General features: G+C 52.5%; 2 protein-coding genes across 12 annotated transcripts in view; one reads left to right on the top strand and one right to left on the bottom strand.

The window, feature by feature from the left end:
* Positions 1-2144, top strand: part of LOC129207954 (UDP-glucuronosyltransferase 1A1-like) — a 30339-nt gene extending 28195 nt beyond the window's left edge. For all 6 annotated transcript variants that reach the window (XM_054829833.1, XM_054829839.1, XM_054829835.1 and 3 more), the window contains exon 5: positions 1106-2144. In XM_054829833.1, coding sequence (XP_054685808.1) covers positions 1106-1403 — 298 coding nt within the window. In that variant the 3' untranslated portion in view covers positions 1404-2144. The remainder of the gene's footprint in view (positions 1-1105) is intronic.
* Positions 2145-2752: 608 nt separating this feature from the next.
* SH3BP4 (SH3 domain binding protein 4) overlaps positions 2753-14359 on the bottom strand; it is a 45349-nt gene continuing 33742 nt past the window's right edge. For 5 of the 6 annotated variants that reach the window (XM_054829948.1, XM_054829952.1, XM_054829950.1 and 2 more), the window contains 2 exons: positions 12801-12989; positions 9851-12570 (listed from right to left, as the gene is read on the bottom strand). In XM_054829948.1, coding sequence (XP_054685923.1) covers positions 12346-12570; positions 12801-12989 — 414 coding nt within the window. In that variant the 3' untranslated portion in view covers positions 9851-12345. Of the gene's footprint in view, positions 3011-9850; positions 12571-12800; positions 12990-14359 lie in introns of those variants that run through there. The other variant, XM_054829953.1, reaches the window with a different exon arrangement.

Here is a 14359-nt window from a genome sequence, read left to right as displayed (position 1 = left end):
GAACTGGCTGATCTGAGAGGATGCAGGTATCAAAGAAGACGCAACATAAGTGCGATGGCAAAAATCAAGTTAACAAAAGATGTGCCACGTGCTCAAAGCCAAATTTGCCAGGCAGTGGTGTAGAGGGTTTTGACACAATGTGCCAGAAAAGGCAATCGGTGAAGGGAGATGTGGCAAACTGCTTTTGTTCCCCAAATCAGTGGTGACATAAGTCAGCGGGAAGCCTGAAAAGGTTGAAAGGCTCAGCTGCCTGGCTGATTTTCTTTGCGTGAGGCTTGCCCAGAGATGCTGTCTGCACCGCAGCAGGAGGAAGGAGACAAGTGGCAGTGCCTCAGTGTAGTCCAGAAGCTGTACTGCATCGGGAAGTATTGCCTTCCAGCTGGCAGGGTTTAGTAAACATAGCTATTATCACTCATTTATTTTACAGACCAGTTTTCTCAGTCATTTCCCCCCCGCCAGGGTGCTCACAAGGAGCTGTATGAGCACAGCCAGCCGCTGCCTGGCTCAGCAAGGCTGGACAATTCCAGCACAGGGCAGGAGGAACGCGCGTGGGTACCATGCTAGACGTCATGGTATTGCAGTCAGCGTGCCCAAGGTGTTTTAAGGCATCACAGGGAAGATGTTTTCAGACATACCCTCCTCTTCCCCGCTCTGTTGTCATTAGGGCCCCTCAGTCCTTGGCATCTCCTCCCCATCATGTTTCTGAGAAATGGCATCTTATTGCCGTTGCTTCCTACCCATCGTTCTTACAGCAATACTACTACTACTACTACTACTGCACCTTGTTCTATAGCTGGACAGTTTTTCTACTCCCAGGCTCACATTTCTGCCAGACGTCTTCATCCTTCACTGCAGAGATTTTGCTGACAGCTCAGACTAAGCTTTTTCTTCTTTTTCTAATACCTTTTCTCCTTTGTCATTGACAACAGCACTTTTCTGGGCCCATAACTTTGCCATTATCCTTCTCAGGGGGTGGTGGTTGGGGAAAGACCACCAGAGAAGCCCCCAGCAGGCCACCAGACAACTGACACTGCATCCCCTTTTCCTGGGGACTCAGTCTCAGCAGCACAAGTCACTGAAAACACCAAATGTTTTTTCTTGGCAGGTACAAAGACAACATCAAGCGTCTCTCAGAGCTTCACCTCGACAGACCCATTCACCCCCTGGACCTGGCTGTGCACTGGGTGGAGTTTGTAATGAGACACAAAGGGGCCCCACACCTGCGACCTGCTGCTCACGACCTGAACTGGATCCAGTACCACTCCCTGGACGTCATCGCCTTCCTCCTTGCCGTGGTGCTCCTCTCCCTCTTCATTTCTCTGAAGTGCTGCCTGTTCTGCTGCCGCAGGTGCTGCGGTAAGAAGGGAAGAACAAGAAAGTCAACCAAATCAAAGTCCCACTAGCAGATGAAACCAGTGGTAGGAGATAAGGCCTCTGCTCCAGACCAGAAGGATCAGAGAACATCTCAAATTTCACTAAAATAATTGCTTTCAGTCAAGAAATTATAGCATTCCTTTAAACTAGCACCAGGGGAGGGGTTATTTCACTGATGTAATTTTTACCTTTTAGAATCAGTTGCTAAAAATAATTTGCATAGGAGTGCTTCAGTCACTTAGGAAGACATTAGTGTGAAGCCCAAGGCTCCTAGCTTCCACATCTTGGTGTACAGAGGACTCACAGTGACATATCTTTTTTTTTTTTTAACCTCTATATGCAATGGAGATATATCAGGATTTCATAAGACTTTGCTTCAAGAGCTTTTGGAGAACCATTTGCTCTGTAAGACTCAGGTTTATCAAGCACTTTGAAATCTTTGTATAGCTGTTGTTACAGAAGAGGCAAATGTTGTACGCTGACAATACGTGTCACATACGCCAAGCTAGACGCACATCGCAAATGGGTTTTGTGTGTGTTTACAATACCCTGAACAAAATTAAGGTTTTGGCAGGGAAGTGGTTGTAAAGCCACCGGTGTTTCACCCAAGTTCCCCGTCAGGCAGAATCTGGTGTATCTGGAGCGTACCTGTTAGGTGATGAGACCTTTGTAAGCGATGTTTATAAAACCCAACTGATTTACTCTTTGTAAGTGAGGTTCAGGTAAAGACCTAAACCCCAGCCCTACAAATAAACCCCCAATATTAACAATAACGGCTCTTGTGTTTTCTGACTTGAGAGGTATGGGGCTGAACGCTTGTGGGTCACGGAGAGAGAGCTGGAGAAGGGAAAGATTCAATCCCCTGTGGCGTGAAAGCCACCTCAATGAACAAAAGCCAGTTCTCAGCATTACTGTCTCACTGCTCGGTGCCTTGGTCCTTGCTGAGGGGTTACAGCCTGACGCTGCCACAGTCCCCACTACTACATATAGAAAAGGTCAGAAAAGACCTTAAACATAAGTTAATATTCAGGGCTCAACGCAGGCTGGGGCATCCCGGTACGTCGGCAGGCGTCCTGCAAAGTACCTGGCACTGTTATTTTCTACTGCTGTTTGAAAAAGCAAGTACTTTCGTGAAAGCTGTTAAGTTCAAGGCAACAGTCCCTCTCCTCCTCATCCTCTGCAGTGCCTGATTCTTGTGTGGGCATCCACGCCACCTGCAAACTGTCCAGCACCGGTGCCGACTGTTACTTTCCATCCTCTGCCTTTCCCTTTCCTCCTCCTGCCCCAGTAAAGAGAGAAACGCATCTTTAGGACACACGGAGAGTCCCCACGGTGCGTAAGAGCTGACCTGCTTTTAAAATGCAGCTTCTGCAGCTCCACACCTTCTTGAAGTGACAGCTCTGGCTGTGTCCCGGCTGCAGCCAGGTGACAGCAGCGCATCCGTGCCACGTCACGCAGCGCCTCTGGAGAGCTCGCAGTGCCCATCGCACCACCAGCCGCGGTGGTTTCAGTCATCTCCGAGCACGGGGTTGGCTTCCAGCAGCTGTCTGATGCAAAAAGCACTTGAAAATGTCCTTAGGGAGATGTTGTCTGAGTACCCTGCTGCAAACAGGCTCTGGATCAATCCAGTGACTTCCTGTGCATGGACAAGAGACAAACCCCTTGATTTCAGATCAGATGAACTGAATTTAAAAAAAACAACCAAACCCAACCAAAAAACCCAATTCAGCTGTTTGTTTGGGTGTGGTTTTGTTTGGTTTTTTTTTTCCCCAATTCAAACCCTCTTGTGTAGGTGGAGAAAAGGAAGAGGATGCGAAACGCCCATCCCATGGCTTTCATTTCAGAAAGATCTCTAACAAAGCTGAAGCAAACCAGCAGCAGAAACCAGGTCCCTCCTCCTCCTCTCCTTTTCCCTTTGCTCTCAGCCTCAACTAGTTTGTCCTGCTCTTTATTTTCCCTTGGCTTACTGGAAAAATAAGGAGGCCGGGACTGGGCAAGCGTCACATCGTGTCCAGTTTGAGCTGTGCCCAGCAGAGGACACTACGATATCGCTAACAGGAGGGAGCAAGGCACAAGCCGTCCGTCCCCACCAAGCCAGCCCGAGTGGGTCGGTGGAAGTCGATAGCGACTTGTTTATCCGTCTCTGCTCCAGAAATACAGACCCTGCCGCACGGAGATGATTTTCAGAGTGAATTAGGGGCCAAATTGCGTGGGACAATGCTTCCCAATCCTTCTCAAGGGATCTTCCTTACGCTGGGGATGCCGTCCCCTCTTATCGCCCCTTAATTGGGTGCCATAGAGAGCCATGCTGCCCTTCAGCAGGGCAGAGAGCCCCAAGCCCCCGCCGCCCTTACTGGGAGAAGGAGAAATCATTGGCCACGATGTATTTCAACAGAGCTGAGACTGGGTCACTTCCCAAAAGGGGAAACTGAGGCAGGGCCAGCCATTGCTCCTCTCCCGGAGCTGTGCAGGCTCCACATCGCCCCAGGGCTCCGGGCGCTGCAGCCTGAGCTTTTCCAGCAAACCCTTTAAATCTCTGTTTTTAAACACCTGCCAAAAGACAGCAGCCAAAAAATCCCTTCGCTGCCCTTGGAGAAAGGCGGTACGAAGACCTCCCGCCTGCGGCAGCCGGTAACACCCCTGCGGAGCTGCCAAAGGAGAGGAGAGGCTGTTACTTTTCACTCCCACCTGGGGACTTTTGTAGTGTTGATTTTATTTTTGCTTGGATTTTAACATCCAGGCTTGCAACAGTAAGGCTGGGAATAAAAAAGCAGCGCAAGCCAGCGCTGCTCCTGGCTCCTCTGGTGACCCTCGGACCCTCCTGGCTGCAAAACACGGGCGAGAGGCTCTTCGGCTTTGGGATGGGGGTGTCCCGGGGGACGCAGCAGCCCTGGCTCCGTTGGGAGGATGCAGTCGGCATCTCTCGCTGCTTCCCACCAGCTGGACCACGGGAAATGACAGGAATTGCTGACATTTTTCTGCAGCCACAGGGTTTCTGCAGCCTCACGCCAAACCCTCCCATCCCCAAGGGCAATGCTGAGGTTTTTCCACTGCCTCCTCCCCCTCCCCGGCGCAGGGGTCCAAGAAGACCCCTGGCCCATAGGGACACAGCGCTCAGAGGGGGACTTGCCCCCTTGGAAGAAATGCTGAGAAGTTAGATCTGCTCGTTATTCAAGGGCAGAGTGAGAAACAGCAGCGACCTGCAAATGAGCGCTCCCCCCTCCTCCTCCTCCTCCACCTCCTCCTCCTCCTCCTCCTCCCCTGCGCAGGGCTCCCACAGCCGGAGACCCCCGGATGGGTCCCCGTGCTACCTCATCCTGCACGTTCTCACTTGGATGCTCACACTCAGACCTGCAATCACTTGTTTTTTTTTTTTTTTTTCAAAAGATCTATCTTTTGGGTGGCTTTGTACAAAGTAAATACTTACTGCTGCCAGCAATCATCCATGACTCCAGTTTGGGGGGTTTCACAGGAGTTCCCAAACCCCCTTTCAGCATTGTTTCCCACCGTGGGAAAAGCACTGAAAGCTTGAGATAAGAAGTGCAATGTGCGTGCCTGCTGCCCTGAGGAGTGCGGATGAGGGATGCCGACCTGCCAGGAGCAGCACCAGCCTCATTTAAAAAAAAAAATAAAAAAATAAAATAGAAACACAAAAAAACCCCACCCCAAGCGCACATGCACCCACAAACAAGGTTGCTTCGAGATTGCAGGTGTGATGACTGCGATGGCGCAGAGCCCTGCCCTCCTCCCTGAAAGCCTGCGGAGCCGTGCAGGGGTAATGCTGCCATGCAGCCCCCCCACGGTCCCTGTGGGAAGGGGCTGAGCTCCCCCCCCCGTGTCGTGCCTTGGCCCCAGCATCATTCTCCAGAGCTGCGGCCACCCGTGCAGCATCCCGTGGGCGAGCTGTACCCCGCGGCCTGGCCCTCGGAGACGTCCCATCCCGTGACACGCTGCGTGACGGCTGGCTCCGGTCCCCAGCGCTGCCTGGAGGACGGCGAGGAGCTGGCACTGGCAAGCCGGGTGCTTTTAGCTGGAGCAGCCATGCAGCTCTCCGATTAATTATCACCTGCAGAGGTGTTTTTAGGAGTTATTTATAGGCGAGCCTGACGAAACCCGGGGAAAGCAATTGCCAAAGCGAACCAGGCAGAAAATGCAGGACAGCCGCTCCCTCCCCGGGAGGAAGGTGCCCTGCTGAACCCGGAGAGGGAGCAAACTGCTCTGGCTTTAGGATTTAAGCTCAGTGAGCCAGGTTAAGCCCATGCAGCAGCTGGGCTCAGTCCATAGCTTGGTCCGTAACCCCGCTGCTGCCGCAGGCTGCCAGCACTGAACCAGGCTTACGAAGGAAAGAGAAGATGATGAAATCTCCATCCACAAATGTCTCCCTGCTCTCTGAGCATGCCGGTATTTCTGGGGGAGGCGACGTTGTCTCCGAGCTCATCTTTCCCAGAGCGAACCCCTGCCCTGCCTACGGCGGGTCCACGGCTCACACCAACCATCACGAGGAAAGCTTCGGCTTTGCCAGGTACTAGCAAGTGCTCCCAGCACCAATTCCTTTTCTGTTAAGGACGGGTGAAAGGTTTCATACGCCAGATCTGATTGCTCGGGATGATAAAAGCAAGTCATCAGCACGGGCTCTACAACCGTCAGCAAATCCTAAATCCCCCCCCCCGCCAGCCAGATATTGCCTGGCTTATCCAACCGCGTGACCCATCTTCAAAAGCCAGCCTGAACAAATGGAGCAGATTTCTTCCCTGAAATGCTAGGAGCCTAGATTATCTTGGGGGGGGGGGAGGATGCGGTCCCCCCCTTCTCTGGGGCAGATCCAAGCAAGCTGCATCTGTTCCCAAGCATCCCTCTCCGGCTCATCGCCCTCTCCCAGCGAGGGATCGGATCGCATCCCACTGACTCGCTTTGTGCCGGACGAGACTTTGCAAAGCGTCTGCTGGAAGCTTTAATTAACGTTCAGCGGGGGGTAATCAAAGCAGGGCAGGAACCCAAGGTTCGTTATCTTCCGGAGGCTGCTGAAGAGACGGTGGGGCCGTCCTTTGAGTTTTGGCCACAAACGGTTGGTCCGAACTCCTTGGAGGGGTGGGTCTGAGATGATTTCAGCGTACCACGAGGGATGCTGCTGCGGGACGGGTTCAGGGATGGGCAGGGGAAGGAAGGGGAAACCACAACCAGCGTCGCTCCTGACATCCAGCCAGTCCGTTGAACAGTAACAAAAATAACCCGTGCATCTCCCCAGCCAGAGGCTCCTTCCCTTTCCTGTAGGACATCAGGGTCCTTCCACCCCAAATCAAGCTATGGGTCACCCCTTGCAGAACTGACCGCTCAACGATTGAAGCTCGTCTGTCTTTTGGCCAGGCTCCTCTGCACGCAGCCTTTGGGGAAAACATGCCTTTATAGTCTGCTTCCCCCCCCCCCCCAATTATAATAAAAACGTCCAAATGTGTCATTCGTTGCTTGAAATTCCCTGAATTTCACCAATGGATTCAGCCTGCTGAGTTGTGGTGAGCCCCAGGGGATGCTTTGGGTAAAGCCCGTCATAAAAAAAAAAAAAAGGCTTTTCGACAGGAGGCTCGAGCGGGAGTTGCGTTTCCAGGGATGATCACCACCTCCGTTAATTTACAGTCATCCAAGCCCATGTTTTATGAGGGATCAGGCCTGATTAAGTTGGCTTAAGTAATTAAGGTGCAAAGAACAAGGAAACTCAAACCTGGACCAGGACTGCTGGGCCAGATGTGCCTGGGATGCGGACAAAGCCCAACACCCAGGGCAGAAGTCCAAGCCATGCACCGTGATCCTCGCCGAAGGTGTCTCCCACGGTTTTCCGCGAAGCAAGCCATTGTGCCTCCGCCTGGCACGGCGCGTACAGCCGTCGGAGGAGGACGGACGCAGGGGACAGCCCGGGGAAGGATGGGGTTTTGGTGGCAAAGGAAACCTGCCAACAAGAGGAAGACCTAGGAGCAACCCTTCGAGCAGCTCCTCTACCCCAAGCACTCATAACCAGCTCCCCATATTGCAAGACGGGGCGGGGGGTGTGTCCTGACAGCGGATAATCCACAGTGAGCATTTCATTAAGAACTGGGAAGGAAGCAAAGCAATTGATTTCCAGCAGGGATTTCCAGGGACGCAAACAGATGCCCAGAGACCTCCAGGGTCTTTAATCCTAGACTCGAGTTTTCATCGCAAACCGCGCTGGGCATCCGGACACCGACAGCTGGTGAGGACAAAAGAAAAATCCCAGACACAGCAGCTTTTCTGCTGACACCGATAACCCAGAGGTGACTTTTCCTCCTCCTCCCCTTCTGAAATATCTTCTTCAGTCATTTAGTGCCGAGCTGAGCTGATGCGAGACGATCATTCAAATTTTGATGGCTTAAGAAAATGGTGCGAGGCATTTCCAAGGTGACCTGCGCTGAAGCAGCTGGTTCCCTTGATTGGCCCAAGAAAAAAAAAAAAAAGCAAAAAAAAAGCCAAATCATTTTCTTGAAAGTTGAAATATCGGAGGGAGGCAGTCAGCAGCGAAGCAGCTAACAGGGAACTGCGCAAATCAGATGGCCGGTGCCCTTCCTGCCCAGACCAGGTAGGAGCGAGGTGGCATCCGTGGTGGGGGGATCATCCCCACCCATCCCTGGGGTGCAGCTACAACATCATGGCCATCAGGAGAGGAGCGATAACCCCAGCAGAAACCATCCCTTTACGTACGCAATTCAGAAATAATTTGGAAAAAGCCACAGCAGACCACCACCATCACCTCACGCGTCTTTTTGCGTTCTCACCGGGCGGTTCCTGTGCAGGAGGACGGGTTTTCACACCACGTTATGTTGTGAAGCTCCCAACGTCGCCCACCGCCCCAGCGCTGACCAGTTTCGCAGAGGAAAGGCAACAAGGACGCTCTGAGTTAAGAGCCCTTCTTACCAGCGGAAACCTCCTAGCAATGGGAAACGAGGGAAACGAGAGGCAGGCGATGGGATGCACAGCCGTCCGTGGGGGTTACGGAAGCCAACGCATCGTTATCAGACCAGCAGATCCATGTGTGGTCTAATCCGGGACCGTTATTCCCGTTTTTCTTCTCGGCTCACGCCCATCTCAAACCACGTGTATCTGCACCAAGCGAGCACCGCTGCAGGAGAGCATCGGTAGGAAACGGAGGGCTGAGAAGCAGCAGCAGCAGCGAGTAAAGCAGCGGCTCAACTGCAGCATCCTCCCCGGTACAACTTCGTCCCAAATGCAGCATTTGAAAGCCCAAACCCCACGACGGCCACGGGTCTGGGCACCCAACTGAGCAGGGTGGGTGCAGCCTGGGCTGGAGGAGCACGCCGGCGCTACGTCCGTCACCCTGCTTTGGAGGCCAACGCCCTCCTGAAGGTAGGGCTGAAAAAAATGAAATGGGAGAGCATCTGCTCGGGAAGCAAGGGGCTGCTGAGAGCGGGAGAGAACAGGAGCAGAGCCAACGGCTGGCTCCTGGTGCATCAGCCCTGGGAAGAACTCGTTTGCTCGTTCCCTTTGACAACGCAAAGGGATGTTCGGTACCTTCCTCAGCTCCTGAGGTCCACAAAAAGGTTACTTTCTTATTTCCGCCCGCCACACGCACACTCTCTTCATCTTCTCCTAGGCCGGACCTTGGTTTTGCTTTGGAAACCACGTGACGTTATGCCGAGAAGGAAATGTGCAACCTCCTCCCGCGAGCCAGACGGCCGCGTATCAGCAGGGTCCGGCACCCGGCTCCGCGCTCATCAGCCGCGCGCGGTGCATCCTCCTGCGGCTGCCGAAGGAGGGACCGAGCCTTTCAGGAGAGGACACAAAACACCCACCCAGGCGTGGATGGAGCAAGGGGCGCCGACCAAAGTCTGAGCACGTCCTCGTGTACAACGCGCCCTCCCTGCCAGCCAGGAGACGCGGCGGTCCTGGCTCAGCAGCCCTGGCCGTGCCTCCCCGTGCCGGACCGCAAGGTGCGTTCCCAGGGATGAAATCAAACCATCCCCTTTTCTGCACCCTCGGCAAATGGAAGCCACAGCCAAATACCGAATATTTCGCTTTCACGGCTTGAAATCCGACCTCCGTTCGTACCAGGAGCACCACAACCGCCTCGGCTACATACAAGAACGGTTTCTCCGTTCAGAAAACAACCGGGGGGGGGGGGGGGAGAAAAAATCAAATCTGTGCCGAAACAAATCCTGCAACCAAATCTTTTTCCCCCGCTTCACAAAATTTCTTACCTAACGCTTGAGCGTAAGCAGCAGCTCGGGAGGTCGGCTCGTTTCCAGCGACTTTGCTCTGGAGAGAGCAGGATGGAAAGACACGGGGAAGGAGGATGGGACTGAGACGAGAGCCGGAGGAACTCTGGTTCTGGGCGCGGAAACGCGCTGCGAGAAACGCGCTGCTCGCATGGTGGAAAACCCACTCAAATAATCGCACGCGTCCAAGCTGCTTTGAGATGAAGAGACAACAGTAGGTGACATCTACTCGGGAGCACTGAAAAGTAACAGCTTTAATCGTAATATTTATTTTTTTTCCAAAATTCTTTTCTTTTTTTTAAAAAAAAAAAAAAAAGGAACATTAAACGGTAAGTACAACAACGAGTTACTGCACGGAGGGTGATAACGCAAAGCCCAGATGGAGCTTTCGGAAAACCTGACGTTTAGTGGGCGGAAGGCATCCGAAGGACACGCACCCAGTCCCGGCACGTGAGCAGGGACTGGATTTCGGACCGAGGACAGGGACGAATTAACGCAGCCGTCACCCCGCGGGCCCCCGAAACGTGCCGGCCGCGCTCCGGCGGGTCTCAGGGAGGGCGCGGGCTGCCGATGAGCTGAGAGCGGCATTTAATTTAGGCTGCCGCTGAAATGTTAACGCTGGGCGTACGGAGTACCTGAGGTAGATAGAAAAAACAAGGTGGGGGGGGTAAAAAAAAAAAATTTAAAAAAAAAAAAATAAAACCCGCCAAGCCAAAATTACTCAGGGACATCCCTGAAACACAGGAGGCTCAAACTCCTGCCCTCGCCGCGGGGCGTCCCCAGCGCAGCCGTTCTGCAGAGCTCCGGCCCTTGCCAGGAGAACGGCGAAAGCCAAGATTTGGGTAAAACCCCAGGAAAAAGCCGTCCCTGTGCCGCACGCGCGCTCCCGCGGGAGGCGTTCCTCATCGCAGCGGAGATTTATTTTTTTTTTTTTTGCTCGCGCACGGAGAAACGTGCTCTTCGGGAAAGAGAAGGGGGACGCGTAGCGGGCTCGGCTGCTGGCGGACCCCTCTCTGTGCTGCGTTGAGTTGCATAGGAAACTCCTTAAAGCCCCTGAGGAGAAATTAAGGTGCTATTTTTACTTCTTGCGGGGGTCCAACGACCGTTTCTGGGGACGTGATTTTGGGAAGAGTGGGAAGAGGAAAGGACCGTTCCCTCCCGAGGCCACCGTGCCGGCACGATCTGCCGGATGCCTTTCCCATTGTTATATTTTTTTTTTTTTTTTGGATTAACCTGAAAGAAAAATCATCCTGTAACAACTAACCTTTCTGTGGTAGCAGCGTTTCACTATAAAGAGACTTTGCACTTTTAAAATAATCTTTCTGTGCAAAAATATTTCCCTCCCATGTAAAATATCTGAAAGCCGGGGAGCGGAAGGAGGAGGGGAGCTCATTCAAAAGATTTGGCTATAAAACAAACAGGGCAAAATACGGGCACTTGGTGCTGCAAATCTTTAGCTCGATGGCACCAGGTTTATAAGCAAAGACTATTTACAAGTTCAACCGGACTTCGGGAGCCTTGAAAAGCCCTCTGAGACGTTACGTCGTGTAGCACAGCCGGAGCATCTCCGGTGAGCTCCGATTTCAAATTAGGAGAAATATTTTCTCTTTTCCTTCTTTTTTTTTTCTTTCCTTTTTTTTCTTTTTTTTCTCTCTTTTTTTTTCTTTCCTTTTTTTTCTTTTTTTTCTCTCTTTTTTTTTCTTTCTTTTTTTTCTTTTTTTTTTTTTTTCAGGTGTGTATAAAGGGATATACGGATGGCAACAATTCCCTCCCTTTTTCTGGCTTCTTCCCCAGAGCAGGAGCATCTGGAGCGGAGAGGAGCAGCCCGAGCCCTGTTCGGTTTATCTCCCTGGGGAGATCTCTGCTGAAGCCCAAACCTCCTCCAGCTTCTTCCAGAAATGTCCTGCAGCGCCCGGGCGGGATGAAGCGCGAAAGGCGGCAGCCGCTTCTCCTGGTTCTCAAAAAAAAACGGTACCCGTGCATCTGAAAAAAAGGCAGCGAGCATCTCCCTGTCCGCAAATGAGAAGCCGCACGTTTTGCAGAGACGTGGAAATAAAATAAGAATCAACCGAACGGGTCAAAGGGCCAAGGGAAAAAAAAAATAAAAAATAAAAAAATAAAATCAAAAATCAGCTCCTTTTTGGTGTAAGATGCTTGTTGGGCTGAGGACATCCCGAGTTCATACGGTGCTTTACAGTCTGGGAGTGTGCCAAAGCCTGGCCGTGGCGGTGGGGGACGGCATTTACTGTGCTTCCTCTTCAAATACTTATTTACATGACTCGCGGTCGTCTCAAAAACGATAATTTAAAAGCGGTTCCTACAACGTAAAAACCAGCCACAGCTTGCCCCCAAAGTGGTTACAACCTTTACTGCTCATTACAAAAATTAGACTTTTATTTGTAAATGCCTAAAAAAAAATGTGATCTCTTTTGTGGTCCCTCCCCGCCCCCTTGCCCCCTTTAAAGTTTTTTTTTAATAAGAAATAGTTTAACTGGTGTCGATGCCGTATGAAAAGCCATCCCCCCTCTGGATGCCTTCCCATCTCCTGCTGATTTCTAGTCCCGGTGGAGAACTTGCAAACTTTGGCCTCTTAAAACCCAGGGAGAACGACCTCCACTTCTTTTAGAGTCAACTGCTTTAAAAAAAGGGGGGGAAAAAAGCAGAGAGAGGAAAAAAAAACAACAAAAAACCCCCAAAAAACCAGCGAACAAGACGTGGACAAAACCAGAAGTTAGATGGCAAAATCCTCATGGTCTTGTGGGCTGAAGGCAGCTGCCCGCAGCATGTCCAAGGAGTTGACGAGGATGAGGGTGCCGGTGAGATGCTTCCAACGTTTGGTGATGGGGTTCTTCATCTTGTCCAGCCCGGTGTGCAGCTCCTGGATGACGTCGCGGTAGCTGTCGCCCATCTGGCTGCTCCAGGTGAGAAGGAAATCATACGCTGGCTTCCACATGGCCTGATGGGGCAGAGGGGAGGGGACATCGGAGCTGAGCAGGACGGCCAGCGAGCAAGCCATGCCATCCCCAACACGCTCCCATTCCAGAACAAGCGCGTTCCTGGAGAAAAACACCCCCAAATTTCCCCAGCACACCCAAACCCTTTTTAACCCCCAAAGGTGCTCCAGAAGAACATGCTCTGGAGGTATCTGCAACCCTACGGGACCCATGGAGACCCATCTGCTCTCACCTCGCTGTCCACCGCCCCCGTCTTATCCCGGTGCGGGGCCTCGTAAGCATCCATCTGCTGCTTGGAGACCTTGGCGAGCTTCTCGGCGAGCTCCCTCCAGCGCTGGGCCACCTCCACGGCTGTGGTCAGCAGCACGAAGTCCTGGATGAGCCGGACGACCAGCCCCTGGCAGTCCATTTTCAGCAGGGCCTGAAGGACAGTGGTAAGAACCAAAGAAGAGAGTCAAGGCAGGCAGCAGACGGCAGGTGACCCAAGGGACCATGCAGGGAAGGCCCTCAAGAAGCCACCCCAAAAATCCTCCCACCCCCCTTTCTAGCGACAGCCGGTGAAATTAGGCCACCAGGCTGGACAGAAGAGTAATCTCATTAATTGCGCTAAGCGCCCTACCCCTGTCCAACGAGGCTTGCGGCCAACGCCGCCTCATTTTCCAGGCAACCCCTCAAGATGTTCAGGCGCCACCGTAAGCAGTTTAAAGCATCCCAGGGGCCGAGAAGAACAGATGCGGTTAATCACGGGACATAATCCAGCGTGGTCCGTGCAGCTTGTCTTCCCCGAGCCCGGAGGAGTGCCGTCCTTCAGCGCGGACGGGTGGGTACAGGCCAACCAGAATATTTTGGGCCAAGACCCGGACATCAGCCTCGGGAAGAGACGGGCTGGGGGGAGACCCAGGCGAAGGGCCGGTTGGCGGCACTGCGGGACCGCTGCTTGGCTTGGGATGTTCTTGCTCCTTCCCATTCCAGATCAAACCCCACCTCCTCCTGTGTCATTTCTTAACCTAAAAGGTGAGATTTCCTGCAAGTGAGGAACCGCGGCAGTCACGGTTTTCTAACCAGCGGTAACTTAGCCAGGAAACAAAAAAAGAAAAAAAAAGAAAGAAGGAGAAAGAAGAGAAAGGAGAAAGAAGAGAAAGAAGAAGAAGAAAGAAGAAGAAGAAGAAGAAAGAAGAAGAAGAAGAAGAAAGAAGAAGAAGAAGAAGAAAGAAGAAGAAGAAGAAAGAAGAAGAAGAAGAAAGAAGAAGAAGAAGAAAGAAGAAGAAGAAGAAAGAAGAAGAAGAAAGAAGAAGAAGAAGAAAGAAGAAGAAGAAAGAAGAAGAAGAAAGAGGAAGAAGAAAAAGAAAGAGGAAGAAGAAAAAGAAAGAGGAAGAAGAAAAAAGAAGAGCAGGGTACGATTTCCAGCAGGATGGTGGCAAAACCCAAACGAGAGCCAAGGCAGGCAGTGGACGGCAGGCGACCCAGGGGACCGCGGGTCCCATCTTCAGGTACCCAATCACCCCGACGTCTGCTCCGAGCGCAAAGCAAGTTACAACAGGGGAAAAACCCACGAGGCAGCCCAGGAAAGGAAGGGTTTCATCATCAGAGGACAGGATCCGACCGACAGCACCAACACCCCGCTCAGCGGGGCTCCCCCATCCTCTGCCAGAGCCCGGGGACCGCCGCGGCCTCAGCAGCGACCCCGGTCCCAGCACAAATCCCACCTCGAACCTCCGGTGCCTACGGAAAGGTGGTTTATAACGCAAAACCGACGTCCCCTCTTTAAACCGCGGACAGCCCAGGCTACGC

The sequence above is a fragment of the Grus americana genome, chromosome 6 (assembly GCF_028858705.1).
Source record: "Grus americana isolate bGruAme1 chromosome 6, bGruAme1.mat, whole genome shotgun sequence".
Classification (NCBI taxonomy): domain Eukaryota; kingdom Metazoa; phylum Chordata; class Aves; order Gruiformes; family Gruidae; genus Grus; species Grus americana.
This window is presented reverse-complemented; position numbering and strand designations above follow the sequence as displayed.